General features: G+C 41.5%; 1 protein-coding gene across 7 annotated transcripts in view; it reads left to right on the forward strand.

Moving 5' to 3' along the window:
* WDFY3 (WD repeat and FYVE domain containing 3) overlaps positions 1 to 19,043 on the forward strand; it is a 169,651-nt gene extending 150,608 nt beyond the window's left edge. For all 7 annotated transcript variants that reach the window (XM_065061871.1, XM_065061873.1, XM_065061872.1 and 4 more), the window contains 14 exons: positions 404 to 510; positions 1,319 to 1,472; positions 3,306 to 3,397; positions 3,724 to 3,936; positions 6,981 to 7,128; positions 8,842 to 8,996; positions 10,483 to 10,641; positions 12,180 to 12,359; positions 13,480 to 13,662; positions 14,527 to 14,623; positions 15,662 to 15,991; positions 16,838 to 16,949; positions 17,298 to 17,495; positions 18,274 to 19,043. In XM_065061871.1, the coding sequence (XP_064917943.1) occupies positions 404 to 510; positions 1,319 to 1,472; positions 3,306 to 3,397; positions 3,724 to 3,936; positions 6,981 to 7,128; positions 8,842 to 8,996; positions 10,483 to 10,641; positions 12,180 to 12,359; positions 13,480 to 13,662; positions 14,527 to 14,623; positions 15,662 to 15,991; positions 16,838 to 16,949; positions 17,298 to 17,495; positions 18,274 to 18,394 (2,249 nt within the window). In that variant the 3' untranslated portion in view covers positions 18,395 to 19,043. The remainder of the gene's footprint in view (positions 1 to 403; positions 511 to 1,318; positions 1,473 to 3,305; positions 3,398 to 3,723; positions 3,937 to 6,980; positions 7,129 to 8,841; positions 8,997 to 10,482; positions 10,642 to 12,179; positions 12,360 to 13,479; positions 13,663 to 14,526; positions 14,624 to 15,661; positions 15,992 to 16,837; positions 16,950 to 17,297; positions 17,496 to 18,273) is intronic.
* The last annotated feature ends 6,150 nt before the right edge of the window (positions 19,044 to 25,193 follow it).

Consider the following 25,193-nt stretch of genomic DNA (forward strand, 5'->3'; position numbering starts at 1 on the left):
AGAATTTTTGCCAGAACATTAGGAAAATAAGAGCTGTACAAAAATCTGTAGTCGACAATTCTGAGACGCATTTCTGCCCAAGCCTTTGGTTCCACAGTAACCAATAAGACTAAAAGTTAAAAAAAAAGTTTCTTCAGCAGAAATCACCATAACTGCAGTGCAACATTTCAATTAGTTAAAAGTTACTACCCATTCAGTATTGCTGGGCAGAAACCTGTTGAAGTAGGGCTGCTGGACTGCAGCCAGAACTCAAGGGGTAACCATGACAAAACATAAAGCTTTCAGATTCATGAGAATGAAAATTATAAATTCCAATGTTTAATGTTTCCAAGGTCACGTACTATTGATTCTGTTACCTAACTGCTTTATTTGTTCTATGTTTATGATTTTTAATCTTCTGCAGGGGAAACTCCAGCTTATCACTACGGGACCCACTATTCATCGGCCATGATAGTGGCTTCTTATCTTGTCCGGATGGAGCCTTTTACTCAAATTTTCTTACGGTTGCAGGTAAGAAGTACACCACCTCACTTTGTGCTTCCTTGCTGCTGCACATTTGAGACCTAAGTGAAAAATGCAATCAGTCAGCTTTGTTCTTGTCAAATATGGTAGAAGAAATATTTTTAGCAGAGTGATTATTTCCTGGGAAGTTTTGATGTTTCTTTGTAAAAGATGCAATAGAATTAACTTTTTTTTTTCCTCATAATTTTAACATTTCTCTAAATGTATGCAGAACAAAATATTAGCAGACAAAAACCCCATGTTTTCTTGTGAAAAAATTACTTCATTCATCATGCTTTATTTGTCTGTTTTTGAGAGGATTATATGCCAGTTGTTTAGTTCTGTGCTAGAGGTGTTGAAAGATTGTTATTTTAAACCAATACGTCTCTCCAAAGAGCTGGTTTAGTACTGAGTGTTAAAATAAATGTTTGCAGAGCCTAGAATTGATTGTTAGTTTTGACAGGCAGCAGGGTTTGTAACATTACTTATAAAATATTTGCCTAGACAGAAGCCATCAGGCAAAAACATTTGTTTTCTTTGCCATAGTGTTTCTCTGGGAGACTTTAAACTTTGAAATAGGACTGGATGACTCCCTTCTTAAAATTCTGTATATCTGTATCTCAGTGCTTTGTATTTACTATTATTGTGCACCAAAACGTAATGCAGCTATTTAAACCCCCACAGTGTTAGAGGAAGAAACATGCTACGTTCTGTAGTGTCTTTATTAGGCAGAGAGTGGTCGGGGTTGCTTTCTTGCCAAAATCTGCTGTGGTGAGAGATATTCTGATGCCGTGATGCTTCTTGCTGTGTCCTGCAGGGCGGTCACTTCGACCTGGCTGACCGAATGTTTCACAGCGTCCGGGAGGCCTGGTATTCTGCCTCGAAGCACAACATGGCAGATGTGAAGGAGCTCATCCCAGAGTTCTTCTACCTCCCCGAGTTCCTCCTCAATTCTAACAACTTTGACCTAGGTATGCATTATTCCATGCGAGTCAAATTTCACACCTACTGGCCATAGGACATAAATACTTCTTAGTATGTATGTCACCTTAACAGTGGCTTTAAGATCTTATTTTGTGAGCTCTGTGTTGTGCATCTTAATAGCAACAAATAAAGATTAAGCAAATTGTAGGTTTTATTGGCCTCAAATCCTTTACTCCAAATGCATTGTAAGAGATTGGAATCACAACCTTACAAAAACAAAACCAAAGAAACCCACCTTGCAAAACCTCTCCCAAGTCTATTTCACACAGAAGGGTAATGGCTGTTACCAGAAAAATACTGAAGCCTTGTCCACTTACCTCCATAGACAATAATTTTGGACTGTGGCTATCAAAGTCCTAAAAACTCTTCATTGAGGTTTTGGAGCAACAGGAGCAAAAGTTTTGTTCAGAATAATTGTCAAACATTGTGTGATACTTCTGGTTGTGTCAGTTCCTCGCTCTTTCGTTCCCCTTCCCCCCAGATAAAAAAAGAGAAGAAAAGCTCCAAAGTCTGATGATGCAAGTAACGCTTCTATTGGAACAATGAGCTTGGAACTTGTGCGCCCCTGTAAACTTGGAAATTTTTTGGTGATCCTCTGAGCTAATAGGAAGTCTGGAATTGTTCTTGGCAACAAATGACAAAACAAGAATATAGCTGGGAAGTCTTAACAAGTACATTTTTAGTAATCGCAACATGCTGCTGTACAATGTTCAGGGTGCGAAGGGGGCTGTCTGAGACCCAAATGAATGTATGTGGCCAGACCATACCCAGGGAAATCACCCATGTCCTTGGGTGTGAAGCTAGAGAGACAAGAGAAATTCGTATGTAGCCTATACTCCTGTGGTGTGTAGGTGTTCTCTTGAGTAAAACAACCATTTGGTACAGAATGTTTGTATTGTGAAGAAAATAAATGCTAGGATTAAATACTGTTCCACTAAGGTTTCTCAGTATAGTTTACTGTTACACTGTCTCATACAGGGATTTATTTTCTTCAAAATGTACTCAATTGACATGCCGTTACTATAGTATATACCCACTAAACAGATGCCAAATACAGGAAATTATGTTCTCTCTTAAATCGGGGGTAGCACGTTTATTCCAGTTTTCCTCACAGCATAAGAATATTTTAAAAGAGATTTTAAAAGCTTCCTGCGCTGATTTCCTCTGGCTGCAGAATGGAGATCTGCTACTGTGGCAGTTCTGGTAGCAGGGTTGGCTACATTGGTGTGAGCCGAACCTACAGAACGAGATTCTGGTCATACAGTGATGGCGAAAGTGTCTTTTACTGGCTGTTGTTTTCATTTGCAAAAGTGTCTTTCACTGGCTGCTGTTTTCATTAACTTTCACACACCACAGTGAGTCTTTCCTGTGATGCAGAAATTTACTGAAGTAGAAATATTAAGACAAAAACTGATGTTCCAAGAGCACTTGGGGGGGAAACATAGAGGTTTTGACTTCAGACTGTACATTGTGAAGTTGTGAAAAGATTGAGGAGTAGCGATGTAATCAACACCCCCTGGCTAGAAGGGTCATGTTTGTTTTGAAGAGCACATGCTGAAACAGTATTGTCATCTTCCAAATTCTTAGCAAGGAATACTTGAATTCTTCATCCTGTGGGCAATCTCACATAAACAACTGAGACAGAATTTTTCATGTTGAGACTGATTGACATTTAAAAATTTCACAGTATTTTAAAGAAAATACTGAAACAGCTTGTTTTATAAAGGAAATCTATTATAATTTGATATTTTATGCATTTATTATTATTTTCTTACTGTTGTAGTGAGGTTTCAGTGCTTCTCTCCTATTTTTTCTTTCAGGTTGCAAACAAAATGGCACTAAACTTGGTGATGTAATACTCCCCCCATGGGCAAAAGGAGATCCTCGTGAATTTATCAGAGTTCATCGGGAGGTAATCTGCCTTTTAATAATGGTAGAAGAAAGTGTCAGTTGGGACTTTCCACTACATATTAGTCTAAGCTGGATTGATGCAGTCACAGCCACTAAGCCAGTCCATGAGTTCTGCGTTGGTGGTTAATTGTTGCAAAGGTTCGCAGAACTGGTGTTTCCTCCCCTTCCTATTTAGCTAGGGAGTACATTGAGGCAAGCCTTGCTTCAGTGAAAAGCTTTATCAAAACATATGTCAAAATATATTCTGCATTTTTCTTTGCGGCAAGCATAGTAAACTCAACTGATGACTGATACGGCTCGTTTTAATGCATGCCCTTTGAATTTCAGGCTCTGGAATGCGACTTTGTGAGTGCACATCTGCATGAGTGGATTGACTTGATCTTTGGCTATAAACAGCAAGGTCCTGCTGCAGTAGAAGCTGTAAATGTCTTTCACCATCTCTTCTATGAGGGACAAGTGGACATATATAACATCAATGATCCATTAAAAGAGACAGCTACCATAGGATTCATTAATAACTTTGGACAGATACCAAAGCAGGTATACCATTTGTAGGATTCTTATTTGCCAGATGACACTCGGGTTGAAACGTGTTAATATAGAATGGGAAAGTGTTTTAGGAGCGAAACTTCCTGGAAACGTTTTTCCATAAATATTCTTCCAGTGATGTGAAATCAGTTACATTTCCATCATAAAAGCAACAAAAATCAGCTTTAATCTTTGCTTGTGAGATTAGAAATGTCTTTTTATCCCCTTTTGCACCCTTAAAATGAAGGTGAGATGCTGTGTGGTTCATCTTAAAAATCAGCATCAAAAAAATATGGTCCTGCCACAAAGTATAGCACTTCAAGTCAGAGAGGAGCAGTTAAAGTGCAACTGCAAAGTAATGCCTGTTGTTTAGGTATTTTAAGTTACTCTGTAATAAAATAATTTCTATAATAACTTACACATTTTTCTACACCAGTCTCTTGGTGTTCTGCAGGGTTTAGCCACTTCTTTCATTTGAAGAATCTGTTGAAAAAAACCCTTCAAAAATTAAATTAAGAAGATTGACTCTTTATAGGACAGCTATAGTTAAGGAGCTTTAAACACATAGACACATCTTTGCTGCAGCTTTAAAGTTTGAGTTGTCTTTAAGAGATTACATTAAATTATTAAATGTAATATTAAGTCTGAAATTTTACTTTCTTAGCTTTTAGGGATTGAGGATTTTTTTTTCTTCTTTTTTTAATTAGTCATTTATTTAGGCTTTTTTTTTGCTGTCCAGTGAAACTTTTAAATATCATTAGTGAATTTTTCCAATCCTAGATCTGGTGGAAACCACAAATACCTTCAGCAATTCCCTGGGAACCCAGCCCATGTGTCGGGACCTCTAGACTGCAGCAGGACAGAACGTGTCAGGACAGCCACAGGATATGTCCTGTGGGGACCCATTAACAGCTGTCTGTCTCATTGCTTGGAAGGAAGGCTAAGAACTGCTTGCCTTTCCTCAGTGGCTGTTTTTCTCCTTTTCCTACCTTTCTTTCTCTTGATAATCTAGATTGTACGTAGTGGCTGTGGGGTTTTCTCCTCTTAAGTAATGATCAGTCCCCTGGTAGTGGTGATAATCAGACATGGCCCAGCTAAAGCCAGGTAAAGGATGGGGATGAGAACAGGGCAGGGGAAGAGCATCACAGCTGAGTTCAAAGGGCTGCCTGAACCTTCCAACGCCTGTTAGGTATAAACCTATTATGAGACCTGCCAGAGATTGTGTGATGCTTTTCTAGAGGAAATAGGCAGACTACAATAAATTTTGGAAACTCGGAACTCCTTCATTAAGTCGTTTTTGGTGGTGCTGATTACTTTGGAGCACATTTTTATGTAACTATGGAGTTTTGTTATGATCCTCTGTGACTTCCTAGGAGGGATCTAGGGCAGGCTATCTCAGCGTCGCAGCTGCTATACGCTTTTTCACTCCTTTGCTGCATGGAGATACAGCACGAAGACCACATTGCCTTTACCCCATCTCTTCCACCAGTAATGCCTCTGGTATTTCTGTTTCCCATTTTAAAAAGTTGTACTGTAAAACCTTCCAGAAGTGGTGCTATGTTTGGAATCACAGAATGTCCTGAGTTGGGAGGAACACACAAGGATCATCGAGTCCAGCTCCTGTCCCTGCATATGACAACCCCACAGTTCACACCGTGTGTCTGAGGGTGTTGTCCAAGTCTCCTCTTGAACACTGTCAGGCTTGGGGCTGTGACACCTCCCTGGGGAGCCTGTTCCAGGGCTCTACCACCCTCTGGGTGAAGAACTTTTTCCTGATGTCCAACCTAAACCTCCCCTGGCACATCTTCCTGCCATTCGCTCAGGTTCTGTCATTGGTCGCTAAAGAGTTCAGTGCCTGCCCTTCTTCCTTCCCTTGTGAGGAAGCTGTAGATGATGATGAGGTTTCCCCTCAGTCTCCTCTTCTCCACGCTGAACAAACCAAGGGCTCTTGCAGATTCTGCAAAGGTCCCAAGATGCCACAGCCTGGGGATGCAGAGCAGAATGAATAAGCAAGAGGGACAGTCACTGAGAGGAGAAAGGCAGTGTTTTTTCTTGCTGAAGCTGGTGTTTTTTGAGATCAGTTGCCCATGTGAGTGCTCTATGATGTGCCTTCTCTCTTCATCTTCTCATAGCCCAGCCAGATGGAAGGCATGCTGTAGTTCAGGGAGAGCTGCGGCACATAGGCCTGTTGTTGTCCTTCGTACCCAGAGTGTAGGTGCGAGCAGTAGTAATGTGTGTGCATGCTCATAGCTCAGCTACCTCAGGCTTATGCATGTTCCCTTTGCAAACAGATAACACATCTCAAAGGGCTATAAGGAAAATAAGTTTCAGCCTTGGAATTTCAGTTCTCCTTTCAGTGCCATAAGAACCTCTCTGCCAAAGAGTAACTGAAATCTTACAAAACATCGTTCAATATTTATATTTGTCATTTACGTATTATAATACATATTATCTATCATGCAAATTGCTTATAATGAGTGTATCATGTGATAAACCTTAGTGTGTGTCATTGATGATCACAGCTTATTAGAAGCAATGATTGGTTGGTTTATCACTGCCTGAGATATCTGGAATGGTCAGTGAATCGGTAAAAGGGAAATTAAATCACTCGTAATGAAAAGACAGGCAGAAAATAATCAGGTGCTAAGATGCGTTTCTTGTCCATGCCTGTCATATGCAGCCCACTTAAGCACCACCCATGCTGTTACTCTGGTTTTTGGTAGCCTGGCCAAAAATTAGCTTTTGGTTTGTCTTAGGTTAGAATTTAATGTCAACTTTGGGATTTTTGCTTGTTTTACCTCAACTGCTTTTGAAACTGGAGGTGGCTTTAAAGATACTTTGCATGTTATATCCTTGTTGGATTTCATATTGTTTTTTGAAGTCTTATTGAAATGTTTGGCAGAAGTTATTAGTGAACACTGAGAACAGTTAAGTTATGTTTGCTGTCATGCAGAATTTTTAGAAGATGAATTGAACATACTGACGATCTTTTTAAAGCTTGTGCTCTTGTAAACGTGTAATTTTTTGATGATAATTAATGTCTTGATGAATTTCAGCTCTTTAAAAAACCACACCCACCGAAGCGTGTCAGAAGCCGACTAAATGGAGAGGCTGTGGGAACTTCTGTGCCCCCTGGTTTCTCAAGTGACAAGATTTTTTTCCATCATTTGGACAATCTACGGCCATCCCTTGCCCCAGTGAAAGGTAAACTGTAAAACCACAGCAATTATTCCTGTTTCTTTGCCAGAGCATTCAGAGTTTCAGCAAGATCATATTTTTGCATGTTTTGTTTACTTCTGGTGTTCTTAATGCCTGTGCTTTTGTGAGAAAGACAAATATAAAATATCCTAATGCTGTAAGATTATGTTCTTAGTTGCCTTAAAGCATACTTGGGAAGCACCAAACCTTTGTTGGCCTAGCATAACATTTTATAAAGGAGGATAAAATTAGGCCCAAGCACCTCTTTAATTTTAATTTAACAAATTGTCTGAAGCAAGTTTCAGAAGTGTCTGAACAATACTCAGGGTACTTTGCTTCTGGGTCTGTGATGACCTCAATTTTTGTGATTTGTGTAGCAGAAAGATTCTTTATCACAGTGCCAAAAAATACTGAGAAATGTTGACAGGAAAGGTGGTGTTGGCAGCCACACTCAGGTAAAAAAAAATGTATTTTTTGAGTTCATATCTGACATTGGGCTGAGGAAAATTAATTGTCTGTGAAGCAGGTAAATGATACATAGTGATTTATTTCCTAGTTGATGAAATTAATCTGTGCTTGCCTGCTGTACAGAAAGAAGGGCGTAGTATTACACAGGACACAACAGGGCTACGGTCTAAGACAGAAAATTTGAAAGCACTAATCTATATTGGCAAACCTTTGGGAAAAGCAGGTAGGACACCACAGGCTGTAGTCAGGAATGAAGCCTGTGGGAACATGTGGCCAAGATGTTGGAATCAATACTAAAAAATTATTTTTATTTATTCCAAAAATGGTACAATCACTTTTAATGAGTCAGCACTGTGCCCTTGTGGCCAGGAAGGCAAATGGCAGTCTGGGGTGTATTAGAAGGGGGGTGGTTAGTAGATCGAGAGAGGTTCTCCGTCCCCTCTGCTCTGCTTTGGTGAGACCACATCTGGAATATTGTGTCCAGTTCTGGGACCCTCAGTTCAAGAAGGACAGGGAACTGCTGGAGACGGTCCAGCGCAGGGCAACAAAGATGATGAAGGGAGTGGAGCATCTCCCATATGAGGAAAGGCTGAGGGAGCTGGGTCTCTTGAGCTTGGAGAAGAGGAGACTGAGGGGTGACCTTATTAATGTTTATAAATATGTAAAGAGTGAGCGCCAGGAGGATGGAGCCAGGCTCTTCTCAGTGACAACCAATGGTAAGACAAGGGGTAATGGATACAAACTGGAACACAAGAGATTCCACTTAAATTTGAGAAGAAGGTTCTTCACAGTGAGAGTGACAGAACACTGGAACAGGCTGCCCAGGAGGGTTGTGGAGTCTCCCTCTCTGGAGACATTCAAAACCTTCCTGGACACATTTCTGTGTAGCCTCATCTGGGTGTTCCTGCTTTGGCAGTGGGATTGGACTAGATGATCTTTTGAGGTCCCTTCCAATCCCTAACATTCTGTGATTCTGTGACCACAAACATCTTGTCTGGAGGACACCTTGTGCAGCATCACAGGTGGGATCAGAACTGTCTGTGATCCTCAGGGTGTTTTTGTCACTACTGGAGCTTAGTCCTGGACTTCTTAGGGAATGTAGCAGAAGTTGCTATCGTCACAGTTTAAAAGAAGATTTGTGTAACATAGCCAATACAGAGATCCTGCTTTTACAGAGCTTCAGGTATTTCAAGGGATCAGATAGTATTTGTCTGTGCTGGCAATAAAACATCACCCCATCTTCTTTCCTAGAGCTCAAGGAGCCTGTGGGACAGATCGTTTGTACTGATAAAGGCATTCTGGCAGTCGAACAGAATAAGGTGCTCATCCCACCTACATGGAATAAAACTTTTGCTTGGGGCTATGCAGACCTCAGCTGTAGACTGGGTACCTACGAGTCAGACAAGGTTTGTAATTTGAAATTTGTTTCAGTGCTGAATGTAACAAAAGCAATTAGTATGCAGTAGTGAAAAAAAATCTAGCAATGGAAATTTATTTCACATGTGAATTAAATAATCTTTGCTTGTATTGCATATGTTTTATTGCTCCCTATCTGGTGGTCTTCATCAGAAGGCTGGCAGGATTGCATAAACCCATTAATAATCTTTTTACCAGGTCTACAAAGCATGAATCAGTTAAATCTGGCTCAAGGAGAGAAGCCAGAGGGTGGTAGTCAATGGTGCGGAGTCTAGTTGGAGGCCAGTATCTAGTGGAGTGCCTCAGGGGTCAGTACTGGGGCCAATATTATTCAATATATTCATTAACGATTTAGACGAGGGAATAGAGTGTACTATCAGCAAGTTTGCTGATGACACTAAGCTGGGAGGAGTGGCTGACACACCAGAAGGCTGTGCTGCCATGCAGCGGGACCTGGACAGGCTGGAGAGTTGGGCGGGGAATAACCTAATGAAATTTAACAAGGGAAAGTGTAGAGTCCTGCATATGGGCAGGAACAACCCCAGGTTCCAGTATAGGTTGGGAAATTACGTATTAGAGAGCAGTGTAGGGGAAAGGGACCTGGGGGTCCTGGTGGACAACAGGATGACCATGAGCCAGCACTGTGCCCTTGTGGCCAGGAAGGCCAATGGCATCCTGGGGTGTATTAGAAGGGGGGTGGCTAGTAGATCGAGAGAGGTCCTCCTTCCCCTCTACTCCCCCCTGGTGAGACCACATCTGGAATATTGTGTCCAGTTCTGGGCCCCTCAGTTCAAGAAGGACAGGGAACTGCTGGAGAGGGTCCAGCGTAGGGCAACGAAGATGATTAAGGGAGTGGAGCATCTCCCTTATGAAGAAAGGCTGAGGGAGCTGGGTCTCTTTAGTTTGGAGAAGAGGAGACTAAGGGGGGACCTCATTAATGTTTATAAATATATAAAGGGTGAGTGCCATGAGGATGGAGCCAGGCTCTTCTCGGTGGCAAAACATGATAGGACAAGGGGTAATGGGATCAAGCTGGAGCACAAGAGGTTCCGCTTAAATTTGAGAAAAAACTTCTTCTCAGTGAGGGTGACAGAGCACTGGGACAGGCTGCCCAGGGAGGTTGTGGAGTCTCCTTCTCTGGAGACATTAAAACCTGCCTGGACATGTTCCTGTGCGACCTCATCTAGGCGTTCCTGCTTTGGCAGGGGGATTGGACTAGATGATCTTTTGAGGTCCCTTCCAATCCCAAACATACTGTGATATTGTGAAGTCTCTGCAGCTAAAGCTTCTCTTGGGAGGCATCCTATGGCAGAGGCTGGAATTGCTTCTGTTTGAGGAAAAAGTACTTAAGGGATAGCAGCAGCAATATCTTAATTACTTAATGGTCCAGCATCCAGGGTGGCACTCAGGTTTTTATTTTTCTCCTGCCAAACACTAATCCTGTGAGTAATTCTTCTTTGTTCTCTTTATTTTTAGGCAGTAATTGTTTATGAATGTTTGTCAGATTGGGGTCAGATACTGTGTGCCATTTGTCCCAGTCCAAAACTAGTTATCACTGGAGGAACGAGCACAGCGGTGTGTGTGTGGGAAATGGGCCTCTCCAAAGAAAAAGCTAAAGCCCTCACACTGAAACAGGTAAAATGCAATAAAGATGCCTTTTATGTAAATTATGTTCCAAGATCAAAGGAGGTATGAAAGGGGTATTTGCTCACATAATAAATTTTGAAACCTTGAGTCCAGCAGACCTTTTTGGAGCACTGGGTAGTCAAGGTACTGATCTATTTCTAGAGTAGGCAAAATAAATCTTTAAAATTGCATAATTTTTAAGGATAGTTGATCACCAGGAGCTTTTTGGAGAGATGGGAGATTTAGTAGTGATGTTAACAAAATTATACAGATGTGTTTTGTGAAATCATCTCCTTTATTGTTCTATGTAAAATACCCCCATCTGAAAACTGTCAGGGAGGGCAGTGAAGGAGGCTGTCTTAAAAGTTCATTTTCCTTTTTTCATTTCTTAAAATACTTTTTTCTTTAAAAATTTATATACACACACACACACACACATACATACATATATATATATATATATATGTGTGTGTGTGTGTACACACACATGTCTGCACAAAACTTTGCACTTTCTGGCAGTGATGTTTGTGGAGCAGAGTATACTTTTTCAGGATCACCTTACATTGTTTTTTGACAATTCAAAACACCAACTTTTTGTTTCTGCTCATTTGTTAAATAAAAAAAAAAAACAACAACCTCAGAATATTCTGGAAATGTGTGTCATTGTTGTAGGTAATTATGTTGTGTTACTGTTCCTGTTAGCATCTTAATAACAGGACTTTTTAAGCTTCAACTCAAACTTAAGAGAATAAATTCAGAGAATTATTCAATAACTTCCCTTTTGCAGTCTCCAACAACTATCCAAAGCTGGTTTTCCAAAGTGTTTTATTTAAGAACAGTGCAAGATAAAACACTCTATCTTGAATTTCAGGGTTAGCATATTGAGGGCCATTTACTGTACTTTAGTCAATGATTTGTAACTGAGTAAGATGCAGTAATCTGACTATATTCCAGACTCCTGTTCCAATGGTTCGGTTAAGCCCAAAATGTGAAAGCAGGGTCTAATAAAAACAGATGTATGTAAATTTCTCCTCCTTCCAATTAACTTTGCCTTTTTGGTTACAACTCTTTCTTGTTTCTTACAGCATTTCTCAAACCTCCACAGAAGTTTATATAGGAGCTATTTTATATGTACAAAATATTTCTGTTTTCAGAATGTAATTTCAGGTGAAGTCTGGAACATATACTGACTTTCTAAATAGGCTACTGATGCAGGTGGAGGGTGCCGAGTGGGCTGGAAATTTGTTTAATTGGTTTTGGGGTTTTTGTTTGGTTTTAGTTTTTTGTTTGTTTTTCAGTAGAAGGCTGTATATCATAGACCCTTGAAATGTGATTTTGTGAGAGTACTTTTTAAATGGAAAAAATATTACTCATCATTTTCAGTTATTCAGTTGGAAACTATTTACATACTTTAAGTCAGTTGCATCTTCTGATATAGGATAGTCATGTTTACAGTATCTGAATCTTTTCAAGTAAGCAGGTTTAATGTAGTGATTTTTGTACTCTCTCCTGATTGCAGCTTTTTCCTTCTGGCTTTCGTTTTGCAGGCGTTACTGGGTCATACTGACACTGTGACATGCTTGACAGCGTCGCTTGCTTATCACATAATTGTGAGTGGATCACGGGATCGCACCTGCATCATCTGGGATTTGAATAAACTCTCTTTTTTAACACAGCTTCGAGGTCACAGGGCTCCAGTTTCAGCACTGTGTATAAATGAATTAACGGTAAGAATCAAATACCCCTCACCAATGTGCTGTGGGAACGGTAGCAAGAGTTAGAAGTTGTTAAACCGAAGGGAAAAAAAACTAGGCTCTTATGTTGGTTTGGGAAAACTTGTATAATTATTCTAAAAACTAATTAGCTGGTTAAGGAATAATTTGCATGTTTTGTCCAGAGATACACACGGGTCTATTCCATGCAGAGGAGCTTGGGCTCAGAAGGGCTTATTAAAGGTGCTGGCAGCAGTGTAGCTAGTGCTGCATTCATAGTGGGTTGTCAAGCCTGCCACAGGAGCTGGGAAAATATTTTGATGTGTGACCTTGAGTGACTTCTGTCCTCTTACGCTTAATTTAAAGGGAGCAGAAGATACCTTGGATGAAAAACTGTAGTGACAATTGTAGCAGAAACAGACAAATCCTAAGAGCTTGTGTCCCTGGTGGTCCTGTAAGTCATAGGTTGCCATTTATCCAGCTCCCATGCACGTCAGAGCATTTTGTCTGAGTTGAAACTTTGTATAGTTGGTCCATCAGTGCTGGATGGACCATGTTGCAACAGAAGCAGATGTAGTGGATGAAACCAGGACAAAGCAGGGCTGTAACGCAAAGAGCATGTAGCAAGGGGCACAGTTCACTAGCTGCCAGTAGTCTGGTGGTTGTAGTGTTGCCAGTGTTTTAGATTGCAGCTCCTGTTTCCTCTCTGTACCAGTTTGGACCATCTCTTGCTCTTTTCCTGAAAAGGAAGCATGTGAAATTTAAGGTGGTACATGTTTGTGAAAAAGAGTCAAGTCAACGTGAGCACAGTCTTTGAAAACTGAGAAGAAAAAATACTGAAAAAAAATGCTGTTGGATTGTTACACTGTGAGAAGTAGAGGAATTGGTCTACTCATTTTATGCCCTAAATACAACAAATAGGTTACTACAAAGTCTGGTTTTCTATAGACAATTTTTTTTAAATGCGTATCATCCTAAAGAATTGTTTAGTTGCCCGAGCTCAGCTTGAATAGAACTTCCTGAAAAGTGCCAGCTTTAGTGCTGAACTTGGCTTATGAATGAACTTGCCTTATATTTTTGCTGAAGAAAACCCAAGGCTTGTATTGAAATATGGAGGTGTTATTTGTCATTGCAGGGGGATATTGTATCATGTGCTGGCACTTACATCCATGTATGGAGCATTAATGGCAGCCCTACCGCAAGCGTGAACACTTTCACTGGCCGGAGCCAGCAAATCATGTGTTGCTTTGTGTCAGAGATGAATGAGTGGGATACCCAGAACGTCATAGTAACGGGACATTCTGATGGAGTTGTCCGGGTAAGTACCAGGGATTGCTGCTTGGAAAAAATATTTTACATTGTAGCAGCAGCAGTTAAACAGGTCATATCTATCCAACACAGTGTCCTGCCTGGTACCAAAAGCAGTCCTGCTACGCTTGGGTGCTCCACCTGAGCTATTAGTCCTGCAGGAAGGAGTCCATGTTGGGCAGATGCCACAGGCTGCTTTTGCTGCTGGAGACAGCTGCACCATTTCTGCACAAGGTGGTGTGCTGTACCCTGTCCACAAGTTAAACAGACACTGGAGATTCGTGAAAAACACTTTGAGTGAGCTGACATTCCTGTGCAGTCTTTCTCTTTTCTTTCTCCTTTTTGATGTCCCCATTGTGATGTGGTAACTAGCAATAGCAGCGTATGTTTCCCTTCCATTTTTGGTTACCAGCCTTTATGCCTGGAGACTGTAGATTTCATTCACTGTTTTTGTTCTACACACCTTGACACAATTCGTTTTGCTGCCTAGGCAGAAAAGAGGAACTTAGTGGCATCTCTGATTACTGCAAGTCTAACCTCATTTTCAGTACTCTTCTGCGTGCTGCAGTCCTGGGTCTGCCTTAGCCAGAGTCTGCTGGTCAGATTGCTGTGTGGAGTGCATTTTTTTTCATTTCAACAGCTAAGTTGTTAAATAACAGGACAAAACTTGTTCACTTGTGATTCAGGCGTGAACACAGATGTCCTCTAATAGTGTATAGCCCCCAAAAACAGGGGTTAGAATTGAAATGTGACCTGCTTCTCATGCTAACAGTGCAGATGTACAGTTCTAACAAGTTATTTAACTCTAGAAATAGCTCAGAAGAAAGCTTAAGAGTTCAGTATGTGCCAGTTTGCTTATGCTTTGTCCCTCCAGTTCTGGCGGATGGAGTTTTTGCAAGTACCAGAAACACCAGCTCCAGAGCCTGTGGAGATGCTGGAAATGCAAGAGGATTGTCAGGAAGCACAAATAGGTATGTCTCCTCACAAGTGCTTTGTATTTGCCTTTTACCTGATCTTCACTATACATAGGTAAAATGCTATACAGTGCAGGATGGATGGCAGGGATTTTGTCTCAAAATACAAGAGACATCCAATAGCCATAATAAATAGAGCATCTGAGTGCTTTGTTTGCCACTGTGCTTATGATAGTTTCATATTGCTACGAGTAAGGAAAAATCATGCCTGTCCTAGCTCCTTTTGTGTGAAGATTGAACTTTTCTGTGTGTGGTTGTTTCTGCTATTGGTGAACCAAATGGATGCTGCCATTGTCCAAAGCTAGATATTTTTTTATTTTGAAATGGAATTATAGCATAACAGCAGAGTTTGAAAACTGATGGAACAGCATGCTGTTTCGACAAGCAATGCTGGCCACATAATTTTCCCGTCAGAAGAACGTGACACATGCCTGATGGGTGTTTCTTTTAGCCATCTCATCTTCCTCTCACCCTCTTCATGTTGAAGATATGATCTGGACTTGGATCTGGCTCACATGGTACCCATTAGTAATTATTATATAAAAACAGCTAATTTTTTCAGTGTCACTAGGAATAGAAATATCTTCAGCGGTTGCTTTTTTATATTTCAGAACCTGTTATTAACAAACCTGCATCATGTTTCTCAGCCAATGTTTAAACATCCCTGACTGCTTACTTGTGCAAGTTTTTCTACAAGGCAGCAAGATTTGGTTTTGCTAACTTGAGCATTTTTGAAAATTTTACTCATTGTGTCTATCACAGCCTACTAAGACGGACTATTGTAGCTAAGGAGTGCTGTTTTCTGACAGACCAACGCAAAAATAAAGAAGAGCAGCATGATTCCTGCTGGTATTTAAAATGGCAGGAGCTGAATATCTGCAAAGGCTTTGAGATGCCTACATGCAGGTTTCCCTCTGGTCGTGCTTTGGTGGTACCTGTTGGGTTGTAGGTATCACAGCAGGAGAATGGGGGGAAAACACTCGGGCTATAAGCAGTCTTGCTCACAATGTCCTCTCTCCTGTTGCATGTATCCAGGGCAGGAAGCCCACGAAGAGGACAGCAGTGACTCTGAGGCAGATGATCCATGCGTGGGCCAGGACACGAAACTGCAGGAGAGCCAGAGTCAACCGAGCAGCACAAGCCACAGGCCGAGGTCATCATCGAACAGAGCAACGGCAACATGGTCGGCAGACAGTGGCTCTGACGACTCCAGGCGTTGGTCAGACCAGCTCAGCTTGGATGAGAAAGATGGCTTCATCTTTGTCAATTATTCTGAGGGACAAGCCAAAATGCATCCCCACGCTCAGGTTAACCATCCGCACCCCAGCTATGCTGAAGCACGGCACTACAGCAAGCTTAAACCAGGTAAAAGATATTGGGCATGCTTCCCCTTGTCAGATAAATGTGCTCTCAGCACTGACCCATAAGGCAGTCTGTCTCTGCATCTTTGAGCAGGATTGGCTGATAAATTCCAAAATGGTCAGTGAAGAGAAAAATTTGTGTGCGAAGGTTGCGTGTTCAAGATTTCCCTCAGAAGCTGTGATCGGTTTGCCCTGGCTGGTAGCTAAGCCACTTGCTTGCCACAAACACCACAACCCTCTGGAGTGGGATGGTGGAAATAATAGGAAGGGCAAAAGCAAGGGAACTCCTGAGTCAAGATAAGGATAGAACAGAAGGAAAGAGGAAGACAAAAAAACACAAGTGATGCAAACGCGATCACTTGTCACCTCCTGCAAGCAGACTGATGACCAGCCAGTCTCTGAGCAGACAGCTGCCTTCCCCAAAACCCTCCCTTCTCTCAGTGTTATTGCTGAGCAAGATGTTATATGGTGTGGAATATCTCTTTGGTCAGTTTGAGTCAGCTGTCCAGCTTTTTTTAAAACAAACAAACAAGCAAACAAAAAAGGTATCGCAGTCCTGTCAGGCTTTGGTACAGGGCTTCCTTGTGTCTGCAACTCCCAGCTGGACTTAGAGAAATTGGAGGCTCTTTGTGTTATTTTATATCCTCTCCTTTCTTACATGTATTGGGGAGTAACTGAAAATGTGTTTGCACCTGAGTGAAACGTGAGTCATAGAGAGTTATCTCTGGAAGGAGATAAGGATTTTTCTTTTTAGCAAGTCACACATACACATATGTTGGGGGAGGTGGGAACAAAAATGAGAACAAGTAAATTTGTTATTTTCCTTCACTGACTTCCGTCTTATTTCTAGGATACAGATGGGAGCGTCAGTTGGTGTTTAGAAGCAAACTAACTATGCACACAGCGTTTGATCGCAAAGACAACGCACATCCAGCAGAAATCACCGCACTTGGCATCTCTAAGTGAGTAGATTGCAAGCGATTGCTTAAAATATTTTTTCAGTGTCGTCAGTGGGATGCAGTACAAACCAGCTGTTGTTCTTTGCATACATAATGCTGTTCAGAGCAGCCTTGTTCAAGGACTGAGATAAAAAAATACTAAAATAAGTAGAGTTGTTCAACTGCCTTGTGTTTGTGTATAGTGTTGTTACATCTCTGTTTCTTGGTCAGACCAGGCTAATTTGCACATTGCTTACTATGCCAGTAGTTTAACATGACGACATATTCTGACATGTAAAATCAGTCATCAATATCTGCACATTATTGTGCCAGAGCTGTTGCAGGAATGCTTTTTTCTTTTTTTTCTTGCAGAGATCACAGCAGAATTCTTATCGGGGATGGCCGAGGCAGAGTGTTCAGCTGGTCCGTAAGCGATCAGCCTGGCCGATCTGCAGCTGATCACTGGGTGAAGGACGAGGGGGGAGACAGCTGTTCAGGCTGCGCAGTCCGGTTTTCACTCACCGAGAGGCGTCACCATTGCAGGAACTGTGGACAGCTCTTCTGCCAGAAGTAAGTCTGCAACATTCTCCTTTGGGCTCTTTCCTATACTGAATTTTAGGCTAGGTAAAGCTGTTGCATACCACAGAACTCAGCTAAAAGACTGAGGTTTTCCACTCCCTTACCAAAACAGAACTGATGAATAAAAAACATCAGTGCTCTCAAAATTTCCAGGGAGGAATTAGAAGAGACAGACCAGCCCCTGTATAAATCCAGTTGACAAGACAGGTATCAGCAGTGAATGAAACATGCTTGCAGTTTTGAAACCTCCCCATTGCCCATCTGGGAAAACAAAGTCTTGAATTCTAGACAAACGAATTTAGCAGAGAAAAAACAAATCAAAAACAGCAAAAAGAAACTTCTGCAAGTAGTTGTTCTTGTCAGTCTACAAGCAACCTGGTCGAAATGTAAACTGTATGCAGGACTGTAAGGGTGCTGATTTACAAGCCAGTAGCATGCAGCCTCAGACAGGAATGTGTATGATAGAGAGGGTGTACGTGAGCTCCCCCCTACTCTTCTCTGGTCCACTGTGTCAGAGATGGTATTTCTAGTTTTATCTCTGTAACTATACTTTGAGTCTAAATTGGTGATGACAGCTCTTTTTAAGCTGCCTGTCATGCAGTTATTGCATTGGTTGTGTGGTGATCATATGAGTTAAATTCTGTTTCTGCCAGACTGCATGGCTCTGTCAAGGTAAGTTTGGAAATTTTCCAGGATTGGAAGTCATGATGATAATGGCCAGGTTGGGGGAGGACCAGTATTCACAGCAATGTTTGTTTTTTCTCCACAGGTGCAGTCGGTTTCAGTCCGAAATCAAGCGCCTCAAGATTTCGTCACCGGTCAGAGTCTGCCAGAACTGTTTCTACAACCTGCAGCATGAGCGGGGTTCAGAGGAGGGGCCCAGGAATTGATGTGGATCCTGGCAAACAGAGACCCCGTCCAGCCCCACCGTCACTCCAAAACTAGTGAGAGTATTGTGAAGTGATTGGAAGGGATTGGAATATTGTCTGTTTACACTTAAGTTTATACTGAGTTTTAAGCACTAAAAGTGAAAAGGGATCATTGCCTTGTGTCGACAAAAGGTAAATGAGGCTAACAGCATGATTAAGTGAAGAGCAAGGCCCAGGAAGATATGATTGATAACAACAAATCCAATAGATTGAACTGTCAACACCTAAACCTATGTTGACGTGGCTATAGAGAAAATCCTCACTTATCCTAAAGACCAGTTCTTGTCTTGTTTTTGTAGAGCTAGTCATCTTTATCGGGGGGAGGGGGAGGGGAAGGCTTTTTAGAAGATAGTTGTAAATCTGCCTTCTTCGCAAGCAACTGTGTATATTGTAAATAGGTATAATGGCCTTTTTATCTCAATATGAACTTAACTGCCTGTTACATGGGACTTCAGATTAACCACTATACTTTGTGTGGCATCTTTATCTCATCTATCAATTCAAATACGAATGTTTAAAAAAAAAAAAAAAAACAAAACAAAAAACAAACAACAAAAAAATATAAAAAAGGAGAAAACTCAAAAGGCATTATGCATACTTCTGTTAAAAATCCAATCTATGCATGTTTGTTCTTTCAGTTGCCCACAGTATCTTAATTTATGTAAGGCTATTCATAGAATTACATGGATTTTTTTCAAAAGAAAACATTTTGAGAATAGGACTTGGAGTATTTTATTCTAGCTGTAAGATAACCAGGAACTAAATTGTATGCTTGTGTTGCATTTTATACCAAACTATTTACCACCTCAGTGTTGTTCATATTTAATAAGGCCTCTTTTATACATATATCAGAGCTGCAGTTTTGTTAATTACTTAATGTTCATTAGCAGCTGATTCATGCAGTGCAAGAACCAGCTTTTACCTTGTTTAGTCAATAGCAATTGGCTTGCATATAGGTACAAAACAAATTCCTTGTGCAGAAAATTTAACCGCTGTTGTCCTGTAGCTTGTTTGCAAAAAAACTTTTGGAACAACGTAGGAATTGCTCTAGAACAGGGTGATTTTAGTCATGTCAGAAATGCTTCAGCACCTGACATCAACATGAGGACAGCAGGAGATTTCCATTATGACTTTTAAGTTCCAATATGAATTTAATTGCAGTATTTTTTTACTACTCTGTCATTTAATTTGCACTACATGTGGGATGAAGTAGAGACACTGATATCCACTGGGATTGGAACATGTACATTGGAATAGGCCCGTGGACTTAATTTTCTGAGTGAGGTCTTGCCAGTGGGTTTTTGGTTAGGGAGGGGGGAGAGGGGCAGGCTGGTGTGTGTTTGTTTGTTTTTTTTTTTTTTTTAACATATGTGTATATATTTTGTAAATGGCTGACAAACTGATCTAGATCTAGGCGTATTCACAATGATTCTTTTAAATAGTGGTAAGGATACAACACAAACCAAGAGAAGACAGGTGGCCCCACTTTTGCTCTGCTAGTACTTCCATGAGTGTCCCTTGGAATGATTTGGGCAGACTCTGGCCCTGGAACAGCAAATGGTTAAAAGGGGCACAGTTGTTGGAATTGTGCCATCGAAAATGCCAGACCCTCTTTGGTGGTGTGAGCTCCTTCCAGAGGGTCCTTGGCACTGCAGGAGGCACATCCGTCTTCTCTTGATTTGAGCTCCTAGCAGTGAATAATTTGTTAATCCTGACCACCTACTATTTACCCTGATATCACACGTTTATGCACTGAAGGTTAAATATGTATTTTGATAAATGTTTGTTTATTATGTATGTGCTGGTCTGTAAAATGAGATGAATTCCCGTTTCAGTATGTATACTAGGTCCCCAAATGAGCAGAAGGGCTTCTCTTAGAGCCCTTGCACACCGCTGAGTAAATGCAGGTTTGTTGAGATTAGCTGACCCAAATAGATCCCTTTGGATCCAAAGAGTGGATAGCTCATGGCTACCCTGACAGATGTCCCAAAAGAAACCAAGAAGAGATCCTCGATAAGCATGTGTGGAGCACTGGAATTTCTGTGTTCAAGCTGTTTTCTCTAATGTTGCCTTGACCCTTCCCAAAATGATGCAAAACCAGCACAGTTCAGAAGGCAGGCTAGTGGCCTTAACATTTTTGGTTTGAAGAAAAGGCTGTTTTGACAACTCTTAAATGCCTTTGAGTCCCCAGAGTTTTATTCCCCTTGCCTCCAGATTTCAAACCAAAACCAAATTTAAGGAAGTCTTCTTTTCCACGGACTGGAATTGGTACAGCCACGTAATTAAACCCTAATAAAAACAAGGTTTATAACAGTAACGCTGATATAATCTGAACACTGAAGCAAACGTTTGGCATGTAGTACTAATGCGGGGTCATGGAGACAGTGGGCTGCTGGTGAGGAGGTAGCTGACTGTGTTCAGCTACAGAAGCACGTGGTATGGGTGTAGTTCTATGCTTTCAGTGTTTGGCAGCATACTAAAAAATTCAAGGTCGTTTTCCTTCCAAATTCTGTAGTGTAGAAGTTAGTCCAAATTTACATTTTGCAAACCAGTCACCACAGCCCTCAGACTTACTTCTTCAGTTGCGCTGCTCCAAAAACCACATTCTTGCTTGCAGGAGGTGAAGGGAAAAAGCCACCTGCTCATGTTTCCTCTGGCAGCTGGTGCTGTGGGCAACTGTTTTGTTCACTTGGGAGTGTTTGCCTTTTTATTTTAATTTCGTTCAAGCTTCTAATGCAAATACCTGCTTTGTTTTCCATGTAAAAATCCGTTGAGCAAAATATACTCACGTACACTAACATTAATAGACTGTATTCTCTGCAAGTACCTCACATGTCTTCTCCTGCCTTGTTCTTTGTAGTATACTTATTCATGTACTCCTAACATTCGTACGTAGTGTGCAACTGTAATGTCATGCTTATGAGAGTTGGTTGGCTGCCCCCAGCTGACATTCATCAGTTCAATAGCAAAACACTTTAGATAAGTTATTTTGCACTTTCTTATGTATAAAATTGGTAGAAACTTATATTTGCTTTGTATCATTTAAAGACTCCTTTTGTTTCAGTAAATGAACTGTGTATAAAATATTTATGCAGTTAAAACTGTTTTTAGAAAGTATTTTTAATTTCAGCAAGTTTGGTTACTTGTTGCATGACTATTAACACAGCTGACTTTTTGTGTCAGTACAATGTATATTTTTTTGTCCTGTTATTAACTTGTAAGCCCTAGTTAAATGGCCATTTATTTGTACAGCATCAGGAGTAAATTGAAGATAACTGGCTAAGACTGGAGTGTGGAATTTTGTACTATATTGCAGAATCCAATATCTGTTTTTTGGTGGTTACGTAAAAGGCCTGACGATTTACTATCTAGTGTGCAATCTGTGATATCTGAATGTTCAATGTATATTTGTCTCCAATGCAAAAAGGTAGAGTAACACAATTACAACAATACATGATTAAATGCAATAGTTCAGGTACTGAAGTATTTTTTTCATTTCAAATAAATACCTGCTATTTACCACCAAAAAGCTGGTTTGCATTTGTTGGAAAGATGCAACATTTGCAGCTGAATAAACGTTTTTAACATGGGAGTGGTGACTAATGAGTAACATGTTTCTATATTGTTAAGAGGAGTAAATTTCTGTTACTTGTTACAGTTCTGTTTCCTGAACATAAGTACAGTCCTCAGTGATGATGCAGCGTGAAATCACTTCTCTTTGTTGATTCTTTTTTCTTTTAGAACTGTCATGGTAGAGTTTGATGCCAGCAGAATTTGACAGTGTGTGGAAGAATAGGCTGTGCCAATATAGAGAAAGCAGACAGAAAAGAAGGATTTAAGTCATGCTTGGTAGGGACAGTGGAAGAGGAGGAAGTACCAAAATGCAATTTAAATCATCTTCCCCAAGGAGAGAATGACTGCTAGAGCAGAACTGGACCTTTTTTGGTGAGAAACAGCCTCAGATCCCCAATTGATGAAATATTTTGCTAATTCTTCAATCTGTTTTTATACCCTTTTCTAAGCTAGCAATGCTAAATAATGTAGGCTTTCATGTTGGCAGTTAAACACGTGCTAACACTGGCAGCTAACAATTTATCTCTTAACTAAAAACCATGTTGTACCTACCACGTTCGCTGGCCGATGGGCACCAGAATTGATGTTGCATTGTTGGTATTTGACAGTAAATTATTTCTTTGGTTGTAGAAGAAAAGGAACTTCTACCAATGAACTTTACTGTCTGTGCTTTCTGTGTTTAACTCCTTCCATGAACTCTTTGGGGTTTGTAGCTATATTTAAGTGTGCTCTCAAGCAGTACTTATCAATAGAAGTAATTTTCATGGCCTTTCTAAGCCATATCTTGGTTGTATAATATTTGTAACGTCCACTTTTCATAGGTTCAAGTATTTCTCACTCAAGGATTTCCGTATTTTACATCTTTCCATACACTGGAAAAAACTGTTGTCTTTAACCATTATGAGGGAATTAGTGTATTTCTCAGCCTATCTGCAGACACTTGGCAGCTGCAGCCTGGCATGTTATTCTGCCATCATGGAGCAGGTCACAAATGAACTTCATCGCAGCACTTTGAGCCAGTAGAGCCCCGCAAAGCGCGGGGTCTTGAGTCTGGCCTTGCTGTGCACTCTTTGTGGGGAGAGGTGTCCTCCTAAGAGTAGCTCCAGGCTGCCTGTACAGCTGCATTGGTCAGTATTTCAACCTCTATTTTCTTCCTGGCAAAAAAATGAGTTAGTCACCTTCTTTCATCTGTGCCATGTGAAGTTAGCTAACTTGTGCTTAACTAGATGCAGCATTTTGAACAATGCAAAGAACTCGGGATGAGCGTCATGTCCTGCCTATAGAGTACACTGGTCTGCACTGCCCATGGAGTCTGACCAAGGGCATTGCTCGGCTTTGGGAAGGTGGGCCAGCCTCGGGGTGGTTTTGTGGCTCTCGTGTGCCCTCAGCACCCCCAATGTCCATGTGCTCCTCTCTACCTCTGCCAGCCTGTGGTGTATTCCAGAAACTCCCTTCCGCAGGTCTCTGAGAAGCCCCCCTTGGTGAAACAAACAAACAAAATTGATTGCCCTTTGAGTTTTTGGAGTTGGCTGTGGAGCCAGGGGATGGGTGTCTGTCACTGTTTACTGCAGGGTGACTAAAAATTGTGGCAGATGCTCTCTTCTAACCCCCCCGCCCTCCCCACTAAGGAAAGGTAATAGAAGGAAGAGGGGAGAGCCTTTCAGGGCAGCTCTGATGTCAGTGTTGGAGCTGTAAAATCCCCAACAGGCATCACAGCAGCCAGCTCTGGAGTGAAAGGAGGCAGTTGGTGAGCGATGCAAGTGCGTCACTGGCTGCACCAGAGCTCCTGCTGTGCAGAATCGGGGCCAGGTGTTGAATTTAGCAGCTAAAACAAATGTCTGGGTCTTCAAATGAAGCTGCTGGGTGTACCCTGGTGTTTGCAGAAGGTCTGTAGCTGTCTGGGCTTGGGAGGGGAAGAGATCATTGCTGTCTACAACTACCTGAAAGAAGCTTGAAGCATGGAGGGTGTTGGTCTCTTCTCCCAAGTAATAAGTGACAGGACAAGAGGAAATGGCCTCAAGTTGCTCCACGGGGAGTTTAGATTGGATATTAGGAAAAAATCCGTTATGGAAAGGGCTGTTGGGCATTGGAACAGGCTGCCCAGGGCAGTGGTGGAGTCACCATCCCTGGAAGTGTTTAAAAGGCATTTAGATGAGGTTCTTAGGGACATGGTTTAGTACTAGAGATCAGTTATGGTTGGACCTGATGATCCTGAGGGTCTCTTCAACCGAAACGATTCCATGATTCTGTCATTCTATAAAAAAAGTGCACCATTTCATTCTGTGAGTGTCCCAGAGCTCAGATGGTCATTAACAAACTTGTGTCCAATTTGCTGTGTCTGACTGAATTGTCTTTTATCATGGTTGTGATGACTTTGACAGTTCAGAAAGGTGAGGTTTGGATGCTTTCTATGCTCAGAAGTGTTTTCTGCTCTGTACCATTGTAAAAAAATGTATATGTATTTTTATAGAATTATTGGCAGTGGAACACATCTGTCTTGGTGTCAGGACAGTGATGGCTCACTGGTGAGGTCAGTGTGTGAAGAGGAGGACGTGGTGCGAACAGGAGCAGGACTGATGTGTTGAGAGCCAAATCCTGCCCTGTTTTCATGGGGGAGTTGGGTGGCGTTGCGCTGGGTGTGTGGCTGGCCTCGAAGGAAGAGAAGTCTGTTAGAAATGGGACCAAAACTTGAACTGATTAGCGTAAGTGCAATCATGACCTTTGAAGGTCCCTTCCAACCTAAACTATTCTATCCCATTCCTGCTCAGGAGCCCACCGCTGAGGCTCTCCGTGCCACGGAGCAGACAGGCCAGGGAGAGATGCAACTTAGTTTTTCCAAGTGCGAACCTCTAGGAAAAGCTGTGACATCATTATTGCATGGATGGGAATGACCAAAAAAAAATTTAACAACCACATTAAATAAATGAAGGGTAAAACCTGGCTGCTGAGAGCCAGTGATAGCTCAAATCCAGCCAGTTTTCCTGGTGCTGAGCCTTCAGTTTTCCCAGCAGCACCCTCCCTGGTGGCAGGCACTGCTCCCTTCCCCACTTTCAGTGCCACTCCAGCCTGGGGCCCCTGCTCTGCTGGGCAGAACTGTGGGGAGGTTAAAGCACTTCAGTGCTGAGCAAAAGCACAGATGACCTCTGGGCAAGAGGGTTACAAATGTAAATATTCATGTATGGTTTAC

The sequence above is a fragment of the Columba livia genome, chromosome 4 (assembly GCF_036013475.1).
Source record: "Columba livia isolate bColLiv1 breed racing homer chromosome 4, bColLiv1.pat.W.v2, whole genome shotgun sequence".
In the NCBI taxonomy this organism is placed as follows: domain Eukaryota; kingdom Metazoa; phylum Chordata; class Aves; order Columbiformes; family Columbidae; genus Columba; species Columba livia.